At 38.8% G+C, this 15,678-nt stretch overlaps 1 protein-coding gene across 1 annotated transcript in view; it reads left to right on the top strand.

Moving 5' to 3' along the window:
* LOC124544765 (CUE domain-containing protein 2) overlaps positions 1-15,678 on the top strand; it is an 87,737-nt gene that overhangs the window by 48,773 nt on the left and 23,286 nt on the right. Inside the window, exon 6 of the mRNA XM_047123441.1 lies at positions 11,000-11,125. Within this exon, the coding sequence (XP_046979397.1) occupies positions 11,000-11,125 (126 nt within the window). The remainder of the gene's footprint in view (positions 1-10,999; positions 11,126-15,678) is intronic.

Here is a 15,678-nt window from a genome sequence, read left to right as displayed (position 1 = left end):
AATTTCCTCTTGGCCTTCTCATTGCAAGGAGATATTTTTAGCTTGGCTGCATATTGGGCACTTTCGTTTCAGTGTTAAGTGGAGACCCTGCACCACTCTGTGCTTACTGCAATCAGCCATTGACAGCGTGCTATTTTCTGATTCAATGCTGCAGAGCATACATTTTAATGTATGTTTGTCATCTGAATTGTCATACATTTTAGCTGAGACAACACGAGCTGTAGATCGCATTTTACTTTTACTCGTTTTAGTAATACAGTGAAGGAAATTTAATTTTCAATCATTTGAGCATCCTCCTCCAAGGGGAAGTGATTGTTTTTAGCTACCCCTATACTCCAGTTGATTAGGCTCTTAGTAGTTGTTGACTTGAACTTCATTCTGCAATTGACCATTTTAAATTACTACGCAGGCTCTTTTGACCTCAGTTGTTTTGTGCCCTAAAGCAACAAGGATCTAACAATAAATTCATGGGGTTTGTGGATGATTGATTTAGCTCTCTCAGATCATGGTGTGGAAGAAATTTGTGCCCAGATCACTAGTCTCCAAAACAATCTCCTTGAAAATAGGGTTATAAGCATCCTTCGAGAAAACTGAGAGTATAGCCACGAAACATGTGTGTGTAGGCAAAAACTTTATAAACAATCGAAAAATTAACGAAGATTTACTATTTAAATAATTTGGAGAAATCTTTAAGCATAATATAAAACCAACAAAATGAAAAAAGCTCTAAGCTGGTCAACACATAATGAAAACTGTTTGTCAATGGATACTAAAATGTAGCACTATAAAACTGTAACTCTCCTGGAAGTCAATTATACTTTCAAAGCCCTGTTCAAAAATAAAAATTAAAGAAGAATTGATCAGCTCCACAAAACTGAAAGAAGAATCATGAGAACTTGCCTAAATAAAAAATACCATGCAAAAGGAGTCCAGGAAAACTTCTCCACTCATACGGCTTATCAGAGGATTGACCCCATCATCGTCATAACAAAGGAAAAAACCTCTTACTTGTTTCATATCTTGTTGTGGATGCAAGGAAACAGCATTTTTCAACAAGTTGTGATAAAAAATCTTAGAAAGAAGTTAGGTCAAAGGATCCAAGAAATTTAGCAAGATCTTATAGCAGTTGGACTACAGATAACAACTGCAGAGAACTAAGAGAAAATGATTACTCTTCTCAAGAATCACAAAATTTCAGCAGGAGTTACACATAGAAGGCCTACAGAGGTTTTAGATGACCTGGTAAAATTATGATTGGAAAGAATGAAATGGTATTGGACAGGTTACGAAAACCAAACAGTAAAAGTTTCAAAGAAAATCTGAATGTGGAATGACTCAAGTGGTCCAATGTGACCAATAAAGTTAATAATAATAATAAAATAATAATCTATATAAAACACAAAATCAACTTGTAAGAGAGATTATATGTTTTAGGCCCTGCAATGTGACACATCACAGCAACCTAAGAAACCACTTCAGACTGATATTCCACTTTGTTTGAGAAAATGTTATAAGCAAATTAACTAAGCATGCCCCTCTCTCTCTCTCTCTCTCTCTCTCTCTCTCTCTCTCTCTCTCTCTCTCTCTCCTCTATTATGAGAACAAAAATTCCAACGATAGCATGCTAACACATGCTCTGTCTTTTCCCTACAAGGATCTGCAACCAAATTAGATGTGTAGTCAACTGTGAAGGGTGGCATAGGTAATGTTATTAGCAGTACAGAACTTTCTGGCTGTCCCCTATAATTCTTTATTTCTATGTTACATGGAATATTCTGACATGGAGGTACATTTTTGGCTTAAAATAAGCAGTTAGGGTTTAGGTTGTGCACCTAAGTTGAGTACAACACAGACCCTATCTTACAGCTGGAAACGAGATGTAAGACTGTAATAAATGATTTTTTCACACTGTTGATGGATAGTCATTGCAAATTCAAATGCTTCAAATGATGGTCTTTAAAATGATGTACGCTATAATAATTACAATTTTTATCATCAAACACCAACATAGAAACGAAGTAAAGGTTTCTCATATCATTGTTAATTGTTCTTCCAGTGCCTCGTTGAAGTAAGGGGTCGCTTGTCATAGCCACCCCGTATTGCTCGTTGAACAGCAGCTTTTGCGGCCATAGTTTTCAAGGCTACCATTAATTTTATCATACTGCCACTGGAACTGACTTATGATTTATACTGAATACACCATCTCATCTATGATGTGGAAATTGCCCACATATTATTGTGTTTAATGGATGTGGTCATTGTTCTATTAAACTAAACTCTGCCCCAAAAGAACATGGAGGCCCAATGACACTGACCAGCTGTCATGTCATCCTCAGCCCACAGGTGTCACTGGATGCGGATGTGGAGGGGAATGTGGTCAGCACACCGCTCTCCAGGCCATATGTCACTTTACGAGACCAGAGCCACTACTTCTGAATCGAGTAGTTTCTCAGTTTTCCTCAGAAGGGCTGAGTGCACCCCACAATATCCTATAAGGAATAGCGATAATGTCAGCTGTAGTATGTATAGTATCTTCGTGGATTAATCCTAGAATCTTGACATGATCATTGGCAGGTAATATTCAAGTATTATTAATTATTCTGTAAGTCTTCAACATTAAATGACCTGTTGCATTTCATTTGCATTGATTATGAACAGGATTTAAACTGTTTCAGTTTCAATAAACTATGTGATAAATCTTCAGAAGTATAACTGAAACTTAATTGCTGTCCGCATTTAATTACTACTATTCTAGAATGTAGGGAAAAGCTTTAAAAATATGAAAAAGATGAGAACAGCATCATCGGAAATGGAATAAGGCTCGCATAAAATAAGTCAAGAGCCTTAGCATTAAATAAAGCAAACAGCACTAACTTGTCTGCCGAACTAGCTCCAGTACATTTCAGTGATTTGAGGCTCTATGACTGTTTTGATGAGGACATTATGCAATTAAGAATAATCTGTGCCAATGAAAAGTGATCAAAATGCAAGCTAGTGCAGAGAGCACTGTAAGGATATTTTTGCTATAGTAATTGTGTAGAAATTATGAGAATGTTGGAAGTAAGTCTTGATAATGATGCTGGAAAAAGACTTACATACACAATGAAGAATATTGTACGATGTAAGCAATACAAAATAAGAATTTAATTTAAGAAAATGCCATTTCATGGTATATCTTGCTTGCACTGGCTGAAACCATGTTGGCTGTGGTAGAAAACAGATCATGTGCAAAATTTGTTGTTTGTAACTGATTTACCGAAAAGAAATAATCAGGATTCATCAGAGGCTGTTAGTGACATAGGAAGTGACAACACAGTCCCTCTTTTGTGTGCAGTCAACATACTGTTTTCAGAATCATTTAGAGACAGAATAGCTCCTCAGCTGGAGAAAAGTGACGAAAGTCATTGGTAATGATCTTCCATTGAATATATTGTGTAGACATCTTCCTTACACAGTTTAGGCAAACAGAAGGAAAAATCCGTACCGTGCGAGCAGGACTCGCATTCTGAGGGTTCTGTGCATACCTATGTATGTATATGGATGATGATGATGATGATGATGATGATGATGATTATGATGATGATGATGTTTTTTCGTGACTCAATGCTAGTCTTTCTACGCAATGGCACTTCAACAACTTGTGTGTACATAACTTAACGCCCATTACCCAAGGGGAAAAAAGGGATGTACAGTTCAATGTGGAATCTGTACCACATGCTGTTTCTGGTGACTCCTCACATGATGTAAAGCCCAGGTTGAAACAAGGACTGTGGTCCGACCAAGATAGATCTCGCAACCTCAGTTTCCAGGCTCACACCTTCCAACTTGACCATCGTGCCCTCAACGCGTATATGTAGTTGCATCTAAAGATTTTGACATGCCCTCAATACGTATATGTTGTTGCATCTATAGATTTTGATGAGAGAGTTTGCAAGTATCAAAATTTGTGGCATATATGGCCGTATCTTTTGACTACATTGACTCAGAAGCTTAAATGTTTGGCATCACCAAGGGACAGTAGGCCTAGTACATTACACAAATTTCAACTCAATACCTTTTATACCCATTCCTGTGAAAGGAGGTTTTAACATCTGTACAGACACAGACATATGGACAATAAATTATTTAAAAAAATCTGCACTATAATTACAAATTAACAATTTTTGGATTTTTTCCTCTACTTGTACGATAAAAACTTGCATCTTGTAAAATTTCATGACTCTATACCAAGAGGAAGTACTCTTTAGTTTTTGCTAAGTCAGTTTGACGATAACAAAAAATGTGACATAAATGATCATATCTTTTAATGCATTGACTCAGAAGCTTTAATTTTTCCACCACTGAGGGACCATAGACCTTCGTACCTGGTCTAAATTTCAACTGGATATCTATACCCATTTTCAAGAAAGAAGGGGTATTACAGAAAGACAACAAGGTGATCATACAAGTGTTCTGTTTTTACCAAGTGAGGTATAGAACCCTAAAAATGAATTTGAATGGCCAGCTATGAATTCAAACCCGTTGTCCTGAATTTGTCTTTGGCCTTTAACAATGCTACCCCTGTGCTCGACTGGTGAAAATAATCCATAAACAAATGAGATAGTAAATACAGTCTAACTATAAGCAGTGAAATGGCTTGTGTGACAATGGCAGAAATGTAACTGTGGATTGCAGACTGTTGGATACCTTTGAGTTATCAGAAAAATGTGAAGGCAATAAGTAAGAAGGAAAGCTGTAGGATTGGATTGCAGAAGGTGCTGGAGCTTTAGCATGCATGTATTTAGTGCTTGATAATTTGGAATGTGGAACAACCATTGCACTCTTTTTTTCGAACTTCATCCAATAAAATAGGTACTGTATAAGTTCAGCTCCTATATTCCTTCAAGTACCTCTTTGGGCATGAGCGACCCAACAGTGAATGAATGATTCTCTCATTTTCTTTTATAACTTTTTATTTCTCACAGATACTGATTTTGATTTAAGTTATAAGCAATGGAACAGTTGTAACAGATTTCATAATTCTGTACATTCTTTGCCTGCACTTCAATAATAATAAAAAAAAAAACACAAATTTTGCAAATGGGAAAATGAGCAGTGCATTATATTGACTTAGCCAGCTGTCCGAAATAGAACTTAATAAAACTATGAAAATAGTATACTATGTGACTGTTTTACCATTTGTAAATTGTGGGATAGAACTGTCAGACTGTGCTGATGATGTGCGCTTGAACAGAATACTGCTGCTGCTCTTTGGCCGATACATGGTCTGGGGTACAGTGAGACCATATTGCTACTCACCATGTAGAAGTGTTGAGTTGCAAACAGGCACAGTGAAAAAGACTGCTAAAATATTTAAGGTTTCAGATAAAGCCCTCCTTCTGCAATAAAAAAAACACAAAAGCATAATTTGCGCACACAAGGTGACTGTTTCAGAGCCCAAGAGGCCGAATATGACTGCATCTTAATGGAGCAGCAGTCAGGGATGGGTGGGGGAGCTAAACAGGAGCCACGGGTTTCAGACGGGGAGGGATAGCAGGTATGGGTGGGTAAGAATGCTAGTGCTGCCTGGTATAAAATGCAAGGACTTGGTGGGGACAGGATAAGGCTGGTAATTTGCAGCAGTTTGAAGGCTGTTGGGAGGTAGGTGAGAGGAGAGAAGTAGAGGAGGATAAATTACATATAGGTATTTTGGCAGGATAGATGACGTGTAGTATTAGAGTGGGGGCAGGGAAGGGGATAGGTAAGTGGGCGACAGAGACTAGTCAATGTTTAGACGAAAATGGTTACAGGAATGAAGGATAAATTGTAGGGAGAGTTCCCAACTGTGCAATTCAGAAAGGCTGGTGTTAGTGGAAAGAATCTGGGTGGCGTGGGCTATGAAGCAGTCATTAAAGTGAGGTACGTCATGTTGGGTGACATGTTCAGCAACTGGATGGTCCAGCTGTATCTTGCCCACAGTTTGACAGGGGGCACTCTTGTTCATGGACAGCTTGTTAGTTGTCATGCCCATGTAGAAAGCAGCAAAGTTGTTGCAGTTTAGTTGGTAGATCACATGCCTGCAGCTTAGTTGGTAGATCACATGGCTGCTCTCACAGTGGCCTTTCCCTTTAGGGGTAGCTGATGCCTATGACAGCACAGGAGTTGGTGGTAGTAGTGAGAGAATGTATGGAACAGATCCCACATCTCAGTCTCTTGCAGGGATACAAGCAATACGGCAAGGGGTGGGGTAGGGACAGTCAAGGATACTGCCTAGGTTCGGTGGGTGGTGGAATTCCACAGTGTGGGAGCTGGGGAGGATAGTGGGCAGGATATTCCACATTTTTGGGCATGATGACAGGTAGTTGGAACACTGACAGAGAATGTAATTCAGTTACCCCAGTCCTGGATGCCTCAGTATCACCCAGTCTTGTAGCTACTGTTAAATAAATTCATCCATCACTGGTTGCAGGTGATGTGGTATATAGTACAGTTTATGTTACACAGGCAATCATTCTCTGTTGGGATTTATGCTGTGTCTCTAGGGCTGCTGGCAGTGACCCATGGGTATTAATCAAATCATCATATTCTAAAAATAACTATTCCATTGCTATCTTCTCTGCTTTTTCAAAGTGCACTACCTTGTCCTGCAATGCAGCTACAATGCTGGCTTGCTTAAGCTTATGTTCAGAATTTAATTTACCTAAATTGTCTCCCAACTAAATCTTCAAATTGGTGACCATCAATCCCTTGGGTAACTCCACATTTGTGGTCCTGAACGTATCTGTGCTGATGGACACTTCCTGCTCACTCCCTGAATTCCATACTCATAGAACACTCTCGAGTATTACACACTGTGCTTTATCTGATTTCTCATTTACCTTTTTCAACTCCACTGTACACAAAATGTTTACTGGTAAATTTGTTTGTAAAGGGACCCACAATTGTTTCCATGTATCTTGCAGTATTTTGTCTTGTAATTTGATCTAATGGACCATACTCACAGTTTAAGTGGCTTCCCCAACATCAGGTGCATACCTTGCAGCAGTATTCCTGTCAGTAGTACCTAACCAAACTGATTTACCTTCCAGCTCTTCTATGCACCATGCTAGATTGACGTTACCATGCTATTTAATCAAGGAATCTAACCCCGAGATTGTACAGTAACTGTTGCCTATATAAGACAGAAATTCTATACAAACGCAAACACTTTTTGTCCCAACCTGAAAACTCAAAATCAAGTCCAATATAAACTTATGCTTCTTTCCATTTACTAAGCAAAATTATGCCACTGCAAAAGTTTTCACAATTTGCGTGTACTGGGAGTAACATAGCACCTCTGGAGCCCCCATTGTTATTTAACTTTGAGGTACCATTCTCACCCCACGTTAGATTTTTGTCTGCAGTCCCATTCTAGATGCCCTGTTTGCCCACATTTCGTACTTTACGTTTCATAGTGTTCACATCATAAGTGGCCTGTTCACCCACACCTGAATATTCTACATCAGTAGTGAATTTGGGTCATTGTGCCTATTTCCTCTAATGCTTTGTGGCTTCAGTTAAGTTTTTAGGGAACTCTGTCTGTACCTCTCTTGATGCTTCGGATGGCAATCCCTGCAAACATATGTCTTGCCCTCTGCTTTGTCTCTTGCAGAAGGACCCTGTTGATGTCATCATTTTCTGTTAGCTCATGTGTGTTGACATTTAACTTCCTAAACCTCTCCACAAAATTTTCAGTGGTCTCTCCCTGTTTTTGTGACATGTTCATTGTAATACCTGCAGCTGTTTTTTGTTCTTCACCACTGCAGTAAGTGCGCCTTCAGGGGGGGGGGGGGGGGGGGAGGAGAGTTCATACAATGCAATATCAGTTGCTTTGAGACATTGGAGCGTAGAGCATCATGTGTTTGGAGTTGGGAAGTTCTTTTAGAAACAATGATTCTGTGGTCACGGTTCAATGTCTTTTACCATTAAAAGATGTTTCCATTCAAATGCATCTAGATGCTGTCCCAGATCAAACCACTATACTCGGGTGAGTTGCAGCATTTAGAAGTGCTGGATCTGTAGAGAAAAAGAAACCACCTGGCCTTCCCAAACTCTGGAAAACATAGACAGAGTGAGGGCGGCAGTTCTTGCCAGTTCAAAATGATCCACTTGGCAACAGGCTGCATCGCTGGGTATGTCACTTCATTTGATTTATTGCATTTTACATGGTGATCTCAAATTTCACCTGTACAAAATATTGGTTGTCCAGCAGCTAAGTGAAGTGGATTTTGTGCAGTGCAGAGAACTTTGTGGTGTAATGGATGCTAATCTTACAGAAGATGCAGAGTTTCCAGTATTTGTGAGTACTTGGTGTCAGGGACCCGCAAGAACTACATGAAAAATCTCTCCACAGTTCAAAAATAACAGTGTGCTGCAGTTTCTCTGAGATAGGGATTGGTGGATGTTACTTTTTTGAAGAGGGAGGAACTGCAGACGCTGTGAATCAGCGCATTACATTCAAATTTTAGCATAACAGTACTTGAAAGGCATCAAGTGGACTGAGAGAAATGTAGTTCCAACTGCATAGTGCCACAGCTCATACATCAAGAGCAGCCATGAAAGTGGTTCAACAAATATTTCAAGGACATGTCATTTCATGATATGTGATGTTCCTCATCCCTCATGCTCACCCCATCTATCAGTCTGGGATTTCTTTCTGTGGAGCTACTTGGGATCAAGAGTGTACATGAACAAGCCCCACACAGTCCATGACCTCATGAACAAGCTTCACACAGTTGATGACCTTAAGATTTCCATTCATCATAAAATTGAAGCTGTACTGAATAAAATGTTGTTGAGAGGCCTGTGTAACTTTCAGAAGAGGATCCAAATTTGTGTCCGTAAAGAAAGATTTGCCTCTGTGACATTATTTTCTGAACCTTGTTAAAGGTTAAAGTATGTAGATTTCAAAAATACTATTACTGCATGCAAGATATTTAAAAAAAAAAAAAAAAGCCAGGTTTCAAACAATGGAAAATCCAGGATGGAATGTAACAATATTAGAGAAGGAAAGGCGCTACTCACCAAATTGCGGAGGTGCTGAGTCGTGATAGGCACAACCAAAAGATTCACACAATAACTTTCAGCCATTAAGGCCTTTGTCAAACACTCATGCAAACGCAACCATGCAGTATGGTTTCAGTTGCTTGACACTGCAGACGTGGGTGCGAGTTGCGTATGCGTTTTTGTGTGTGTGTGTGTGTGTGTGTGTGTGTGTGTGTGTCTACGGTTGACAAAAACTAGGTTTCAGTTATTCAATCATGAAAATGTTTTTTTCCCTGCTCCATCATGTATTTATTGAAGGAAAACACAATTTTCTGCCAAGGCTGTTACTATTTGCAAAAACTTCCATTTACTAGACCAGTACAGTATGTAACTGTGATTGTTTCATACATCGTTCAGAACATCAGCAGTTTTTTTGTCAAGTGCACATGTGCACTGAAAATCTGATTGACATACCTAGTAGCAGGTAAGATTTTGACAAGCCAGATAATATGCTGAGTCTTTGTTCTCATGTTTGCAAATGTACAGTATTATTTCATAACAAAAATTTATGACCTCATAAAGTATATTAGAATAGTTTAAAGATGTGACAGAAGAAAGCAAGTTCAGGAGTGCATCAACTTGAAACACATATGGTTGATGGTGTCAGTGTGCTGACCAGCACTGTGTGGGGAAACATAAAGTGATGTCACAATATGTCATGACCACAGGTTCCAGCACTTGGTCACATTACAGGCTAGCAATAGTCGAGATGCAAATGAATATGTCTTGCACTGTTGATCTTATACACCTTTTGAAAACAGTCTTCCAGTAAAGATCCTTATGTGTCCCAAACAAATTTTGAACATCAATTCTCCTGCCCAAGGTTCAGTCTCGAATGTCTTCTTCATTTGTAATCTCAGGTGTTTCAGCTTTAATCTTCGGCGTTCGAATTTGTGCCCTAAGTAATGAAATCACATTTCATCTTCTGTGTATTCAACTGATAAATTCCTTACAGTTGTTCTAGTGGCTAAGTAAATAGAGGAGACATCAGCATATTATTACTTATGCTCTGTGGTAAACTGTGTTGCGTAGTCATTATGGAAACTGTCTATCATTGTGGTTGATTTGATTGGACATGCCATGAATAACAAAAACATACTGTCTATTAATGTTAACTCAGTGATTATCACTTTATGAGGGAAAGGTGGACTTTTTTTTTTTTTAGTCCCATGACAGGTCAATAAATTTTGTAAGTAGATGCCATTCTTGAATTGCTTTTGATCAGCATTCAACAGCTGTGGGACCCATGTTGTATAGAGCTTTCTGTTAGTAAATTCTGCATTTAAAATATATTGGGCTCTTTTTCTTGAAATCACCAAAGCATCATAAATTTCATAAACCTTTATTTGCAAACTATGGTATACAATATTTTAAAATTTTTTGTGTTATCTTCTTCAGTTGCAGTTTCGGAACACCATTCAGTGTATCATATTCACTTTATCCACACACATCTCAGCTGTTGAGAGTTAATGAAAACAGACTCCTTAATAAACCTCCAGCAGTCCAAAGTAAAGGATTTTAATAAAGTGTGGTACTCTAATTCATCCATCTGAGTGCAACACACATAATATGGTGACAAAACTATTCATTTAATTGTGCTAAAGCCTAATTAAAAGAGAAGGAATTTCAGTATACTTCTGAGTTTACCCACAATGCAGTGTATAACTAAATGGTGAGGCTAAGATTGTAATTAAGATGTAGACTTTATACTTTGGAAGAAATCATCACCCAGTATCCTGAAATAACTTGAGATTAATTCTCACATAATGCTTTCAAATAGGTCATAGTCAATTCCTGATCCATCCTTTTTCATCTGAGAGCTGATCTTGACTTTCTTATTTGAACCATCATTGTACAATGAGCAGTTTACCTAACAGTATCATGACTTGTTTCGACACATCTAAAACTCTAATTAAATTTTCTTACTTGGTTGCAGGCATTAGCTCAGCGCCAGAAAGCTGTTGTAGATGATCAAGAACTGAAATCACGCATAATAGCGAGGTATAGCTATGTGGACAAGGATGACGATGTTCGTGAGCACAGGCCAGTGGGACCAAAAGCAGTATGTATTAGCTTTTCACAAGCAAAATTACACACAAAACATTAACTGCAGCTGGAGTGCAGACAATTGATTTTGCATGCATTGTTCCCATTGTGATAAACGAACTCGTCTTTCTTTTTTAATGTGGTTTATGAGGGCCTATGTAACTGCGTAATTGAAAGATTAATCTTACTACACAGAACATTATTTTTGCTGAAATTAAAAACTAATAACACTGAATTTTAAAAAATAATGAAAAAATTATAATAGTGCCAGTGGCTCTTTTTTTAATGCTCATTGCCTAATATGTTTTCTAGAAGATAGAGCAGTGTGCACTTTTAATTTAATATCAAATTTTGAACACAATAATAGTATTTGTTATCTTTTGCTCTTCACAAGTATTTTTATTTTCATCTCAAGCCTGTGGATCATATTCACATTAACTCGTCATGATGAGGAATGTGTTAATAGGTTCACAAATCTACAAATAAGATCCATTTCCACTGTGAAAACATAGCTAGATACTGTCCATTTACATAAATGAACTTTTTGTTTTAATTTTAATTTACAGCACCCTTTTATAAATGTAACTCAACCTCATACATACTGATCTACTCAAAATTTGTCTGTGGAGTGAGAGCAGTTGTCAGGTAGAAATGATTTCAGTTCCTTTTGAAACTTTCATTATTTGCATCGCCTTTACACTGAGGCGACAAAAGTAATGAGATATCTGCTAATATCGTGACAGACCTCTTTTTGCCTGGCGTAGTGCAGCAACTTGACGTGACAAGGACTTGGCAAGTCCGCTTCAGAGTGCTGAGCCACAAAGCCTGTATAGCCATTCATAACTGCAAAAGAGCTGTTAGTGCAGGATTATGTGCACGGACTGATCACTCGATAAAGTCTCATAACTTTTTGATGTAGTTCATGTCAGATGATCTGGGTGGTCAAATTATTAATTCAAATTGTCCAGAATGTTGTACAAACCAGTCATAAACAATTGTGGCCTGGTGACATGGTGCATTGTCGTCCACAAAAATTCCATCATTGTTTGAGAACGTGAAGTCCTCGAGTGGCTGCAAATGGTCTCCAAGTAGCTGAACATAACCATTTCCAGTCTGTGATCTGTTCAGTTGGACCAAAGGACCCACTCCATTCCAAGTAAACACAGCCAATGCCATTATGGAACCACCACCAGCTTGCACAGTCCCTTTTTGCAGCTTAGGTCTGTGGCTTCATGAGGTCTGCACCATGCTCGAACCCTACCATCAGCTCTTACCATCTGGAATCAGGACTGATCTGACTATGCCATGGTTTTCCAGTTGTCTATGGTCCAACCACTGGGAGAGGGGCTGCAGGTGATTCATGTTTTTAACATAGTCGCTCATGTCAGTCATCTGCTACTGTATCCCATTTAATGCCAAATTTTGTTGCACTGTGCTAACATATGTTCGCTGTACGTACCACATTCATTTCTGTGGTTATTTGACACAGTGTTGCTTGTCTGTTAACACTGACAGCTATGCAAATGCTGTTGCTCTTGCTTGTTAAGTGAAGGATGTCAGCCACTGTGATGTTTGTGATGACAGGTAATGCCTGAAATTTTAAATTCTTGGCGCACTATTCACACTATGGATCCCGGTACATTAAATTCCTTAATGATTTCCAAATTGGAATTAATGTCCCATGCGTCTAACTCCAACTACCACTCTGGATTCAAAGTCTCATAATTTCCGGCGTGCAGCTGTAATCACATCGAAAACCTTTTCACATGAATCACCTGAGCACAAATGACTGTGATGCCAATGCACTACCCTTTTATACCTTGTATATGCGATACTACCACCATCTGTATAAGTTTGTATCGCTATCCCATGATCTTTGTCACCTCAGTGTAATTCACAGGGGAGGAGATCAGATATACAGGGTGTTACAAAAAGGTACGGCCAAACTTTCAGGAAACATTCCTCACACACAAATAAAGAAAAGATGTTATGTGGACATGTGTCCGGAAACGCTTAATTTCCATGTTAGAGCTCATTTTAGTTTCGTCGTCCTCCTACGCTCAATGGAGCACGTTATCATGATTTCATACGGGATACTCTACCTGTGCTGCTAGAACATGTGCCTTTACAAGTACGACACAACATGTGGTTCATGCACGATAGTGCTCCTGCACATTTCAGTCGAAGTGTTCGTACGCTTCTCAACAACAGATTCGGTGACCGATGGATTGGTAGAGGCGGAACAATTCCATGGCCTCCACGCTCTCCTGACCTCAACCCTCTTGACTTTCATTTATGGGGGCATTTGAAAGCTCTTGTCTACGCAACCTCAGCACCAAATGTAGAGACTCTTCGTGCTCGTATTGTGGACGGCTGTGATACAATACGCCATTCTACAGGGCTGCATCAGCGCATCAGGAATTCCATGCGACGGAGGGTGGATGCATGTATCCTCGCTAACAGAGGACATTTTGAACATTTCCTGTAACAAAGTGTTTGAGGTCACGCTGGTAAGTTCTGTTGCTGTGTGTTTCCATTCCATGATTAATGTGATTTGAAGAGAAGTAATTAAATGAGCTCTAACATGGAAAGTAAGCGTTTCTGGACACATGTCCACATAACATATTTTCTTTCTTTGTGTGTGAGGAATGTTTCCTGAAAGTTTGGCCATACCTTTTTGTAACACCCTGTGTTTATGACTGCATACCTTTTTCCTTTCTGTGCAAAGTGATGTTACGGTGTAGATAATGGAGACTACTTTTGTTCGCAGTGTTATACAGTATTTATGCATGCTGTTGTTATTTTCAAATAATGCTTTTGGTAGTATACACAGTTTTTCAAACAATTGCCTGCATGAAGTTTGAGTATAGACTACTGATATTATCCTTATAGCTTGTTTCTGTTTAACTAATATTTTATTTATATGTTTGCAATTGCCCCAGGAAATTATTTCATACGACATAAATGAATGGAAGTATAATTTTCTAATGCTTTCATCACAAAATTTTTAATACACTGTTAGTGAAATGGTAAACGGTATGTTCACTGCAGAGGCCCTTCTGGAATCAAAATTATGACTACCCAGAATTGTATATTTTCAGTTATGTTCAGATGTTCTTAAATACGTTAACTCTTCCAATTATTTGAGGAGGAAGTTAACTGTGAAAAAAGTCAGTTTTAATGAATATCTGTCCTACTACATTTGTTGAAGATGGTTCTTACAAAGGCAACCTTAGTCTGTCTGGAAAGATAATTTGTCAAAATGATGGTTAAATATATGGCTGAGTACAGTAGTTATATCAAAAGAGTATGCTTTTAATATTTTGAAGAAATGTTATCAGCCCCAGGTGAATTTTTACTGTTAAGAAAGAGAATTATTTTCCTGATTTCACTGGAAGAAGTTGAGGCTATCTTGAATTGGTTAATATGTTCACATGTACTGCAATGTTTTGTATTATGAACTGATTATTCACATTGCTATATGCTTTGTGTCATGGAACATTTAGACATCTTTAATTACTAGGTCATCTTGTTCCCCAATAGACTTTCACATTTCCCTTCCAATTGTACTTCATATTGTTTTGATTTTGCTTTCAGTACTGAAATTTCAGGGAAACATTTGTCTAGGTAACATATTTAAGTGGTTAACAGGGCAAGATCACTGGTTAATATAAGTGAGAGATAAACCATGGCAAATTTGAAATGCTATTACATTAATAACTGGTGTAACTGCCAGAATGGTGACTGCAAACATGGAAATTTGCATGCATAGTGTTGTGCAGGTATCGGATGTCAGTTTGTGGGATGGAGTTTCATGCCTGTTGTACTTGATTAGTCTATATTGGAACATTTAATGCTGTTTGTGGATGACAGTGGAGTTGTCGTCCCTTGATGTCGCATATGTTATCAGTTGGAGATGGGTGTGGTGGTTGAGCAGGCCAAGGGAACATGTTCACATCCTGTAGACCTTGCTTGGTTGCAACAGTTGTATGTGGGTGAGCCTTATCTTGTTGAAAACATGCCCTGGAATGCTATTTGTGAATGGCAGCACAACAGGTCAAATCACCAGACTGACACACAGTTTTGCAATCAGGGCACATGTGATAACTGCAAGAGTGCTCCTGCTTTCATACAAAGTCGCACTCCAGACCATAACTCCTGGTGTGGATCTAGTGTGTCTAGCACGCAGCCATGTTGGTTGCAGGTCCTCAATTGGCCTCCTCCTAACCAATACACGACCATCACTGGCACTGAGGAGGAAACAGTTTTCATCAGAGCTCTCTAATGAGCTCCGCTTGGCAACACTAAAGACTCATAGGTGGGGGTCTGGGTTTAGTGGAAAGCATGCTATAGGGCACCTAGCTTGGAACTGTCCAAGAAATAACCAATTTGTAACAGTTTGTTGTGTCACTGTGGTGCTAGTTGCTGCTCACATTGCTGTTGCAGATGCAGCACATACATCGAACATGATGGTCTTCCCTCTCAGTAGCACCATGTGGCCATCACGAGCCTGGTTTTCTTTTGACTATACATTCTCATGGCTCCTCTGCCAGCAGTCATGTACAGTAG

The sequence above is a fragment of the Schistocerca americana genome, chromosome 8, assembly GCF_021461395.2.
Source record: "Schistocerca americana isolate TAMUIC-IGC-003095 chromosome 8, iqSchAmer2.1, whole genome shotgun sequence".
Lineage (NCBI taxonomy): Eukaryota > Metazoa > Arthropoda > Insecta > Orthoptera > Acrididae > Schistocerca > Schistocerca americana.
This window is presented reverse-complemented; position numbering and strand designations above follow the sequence as displayed.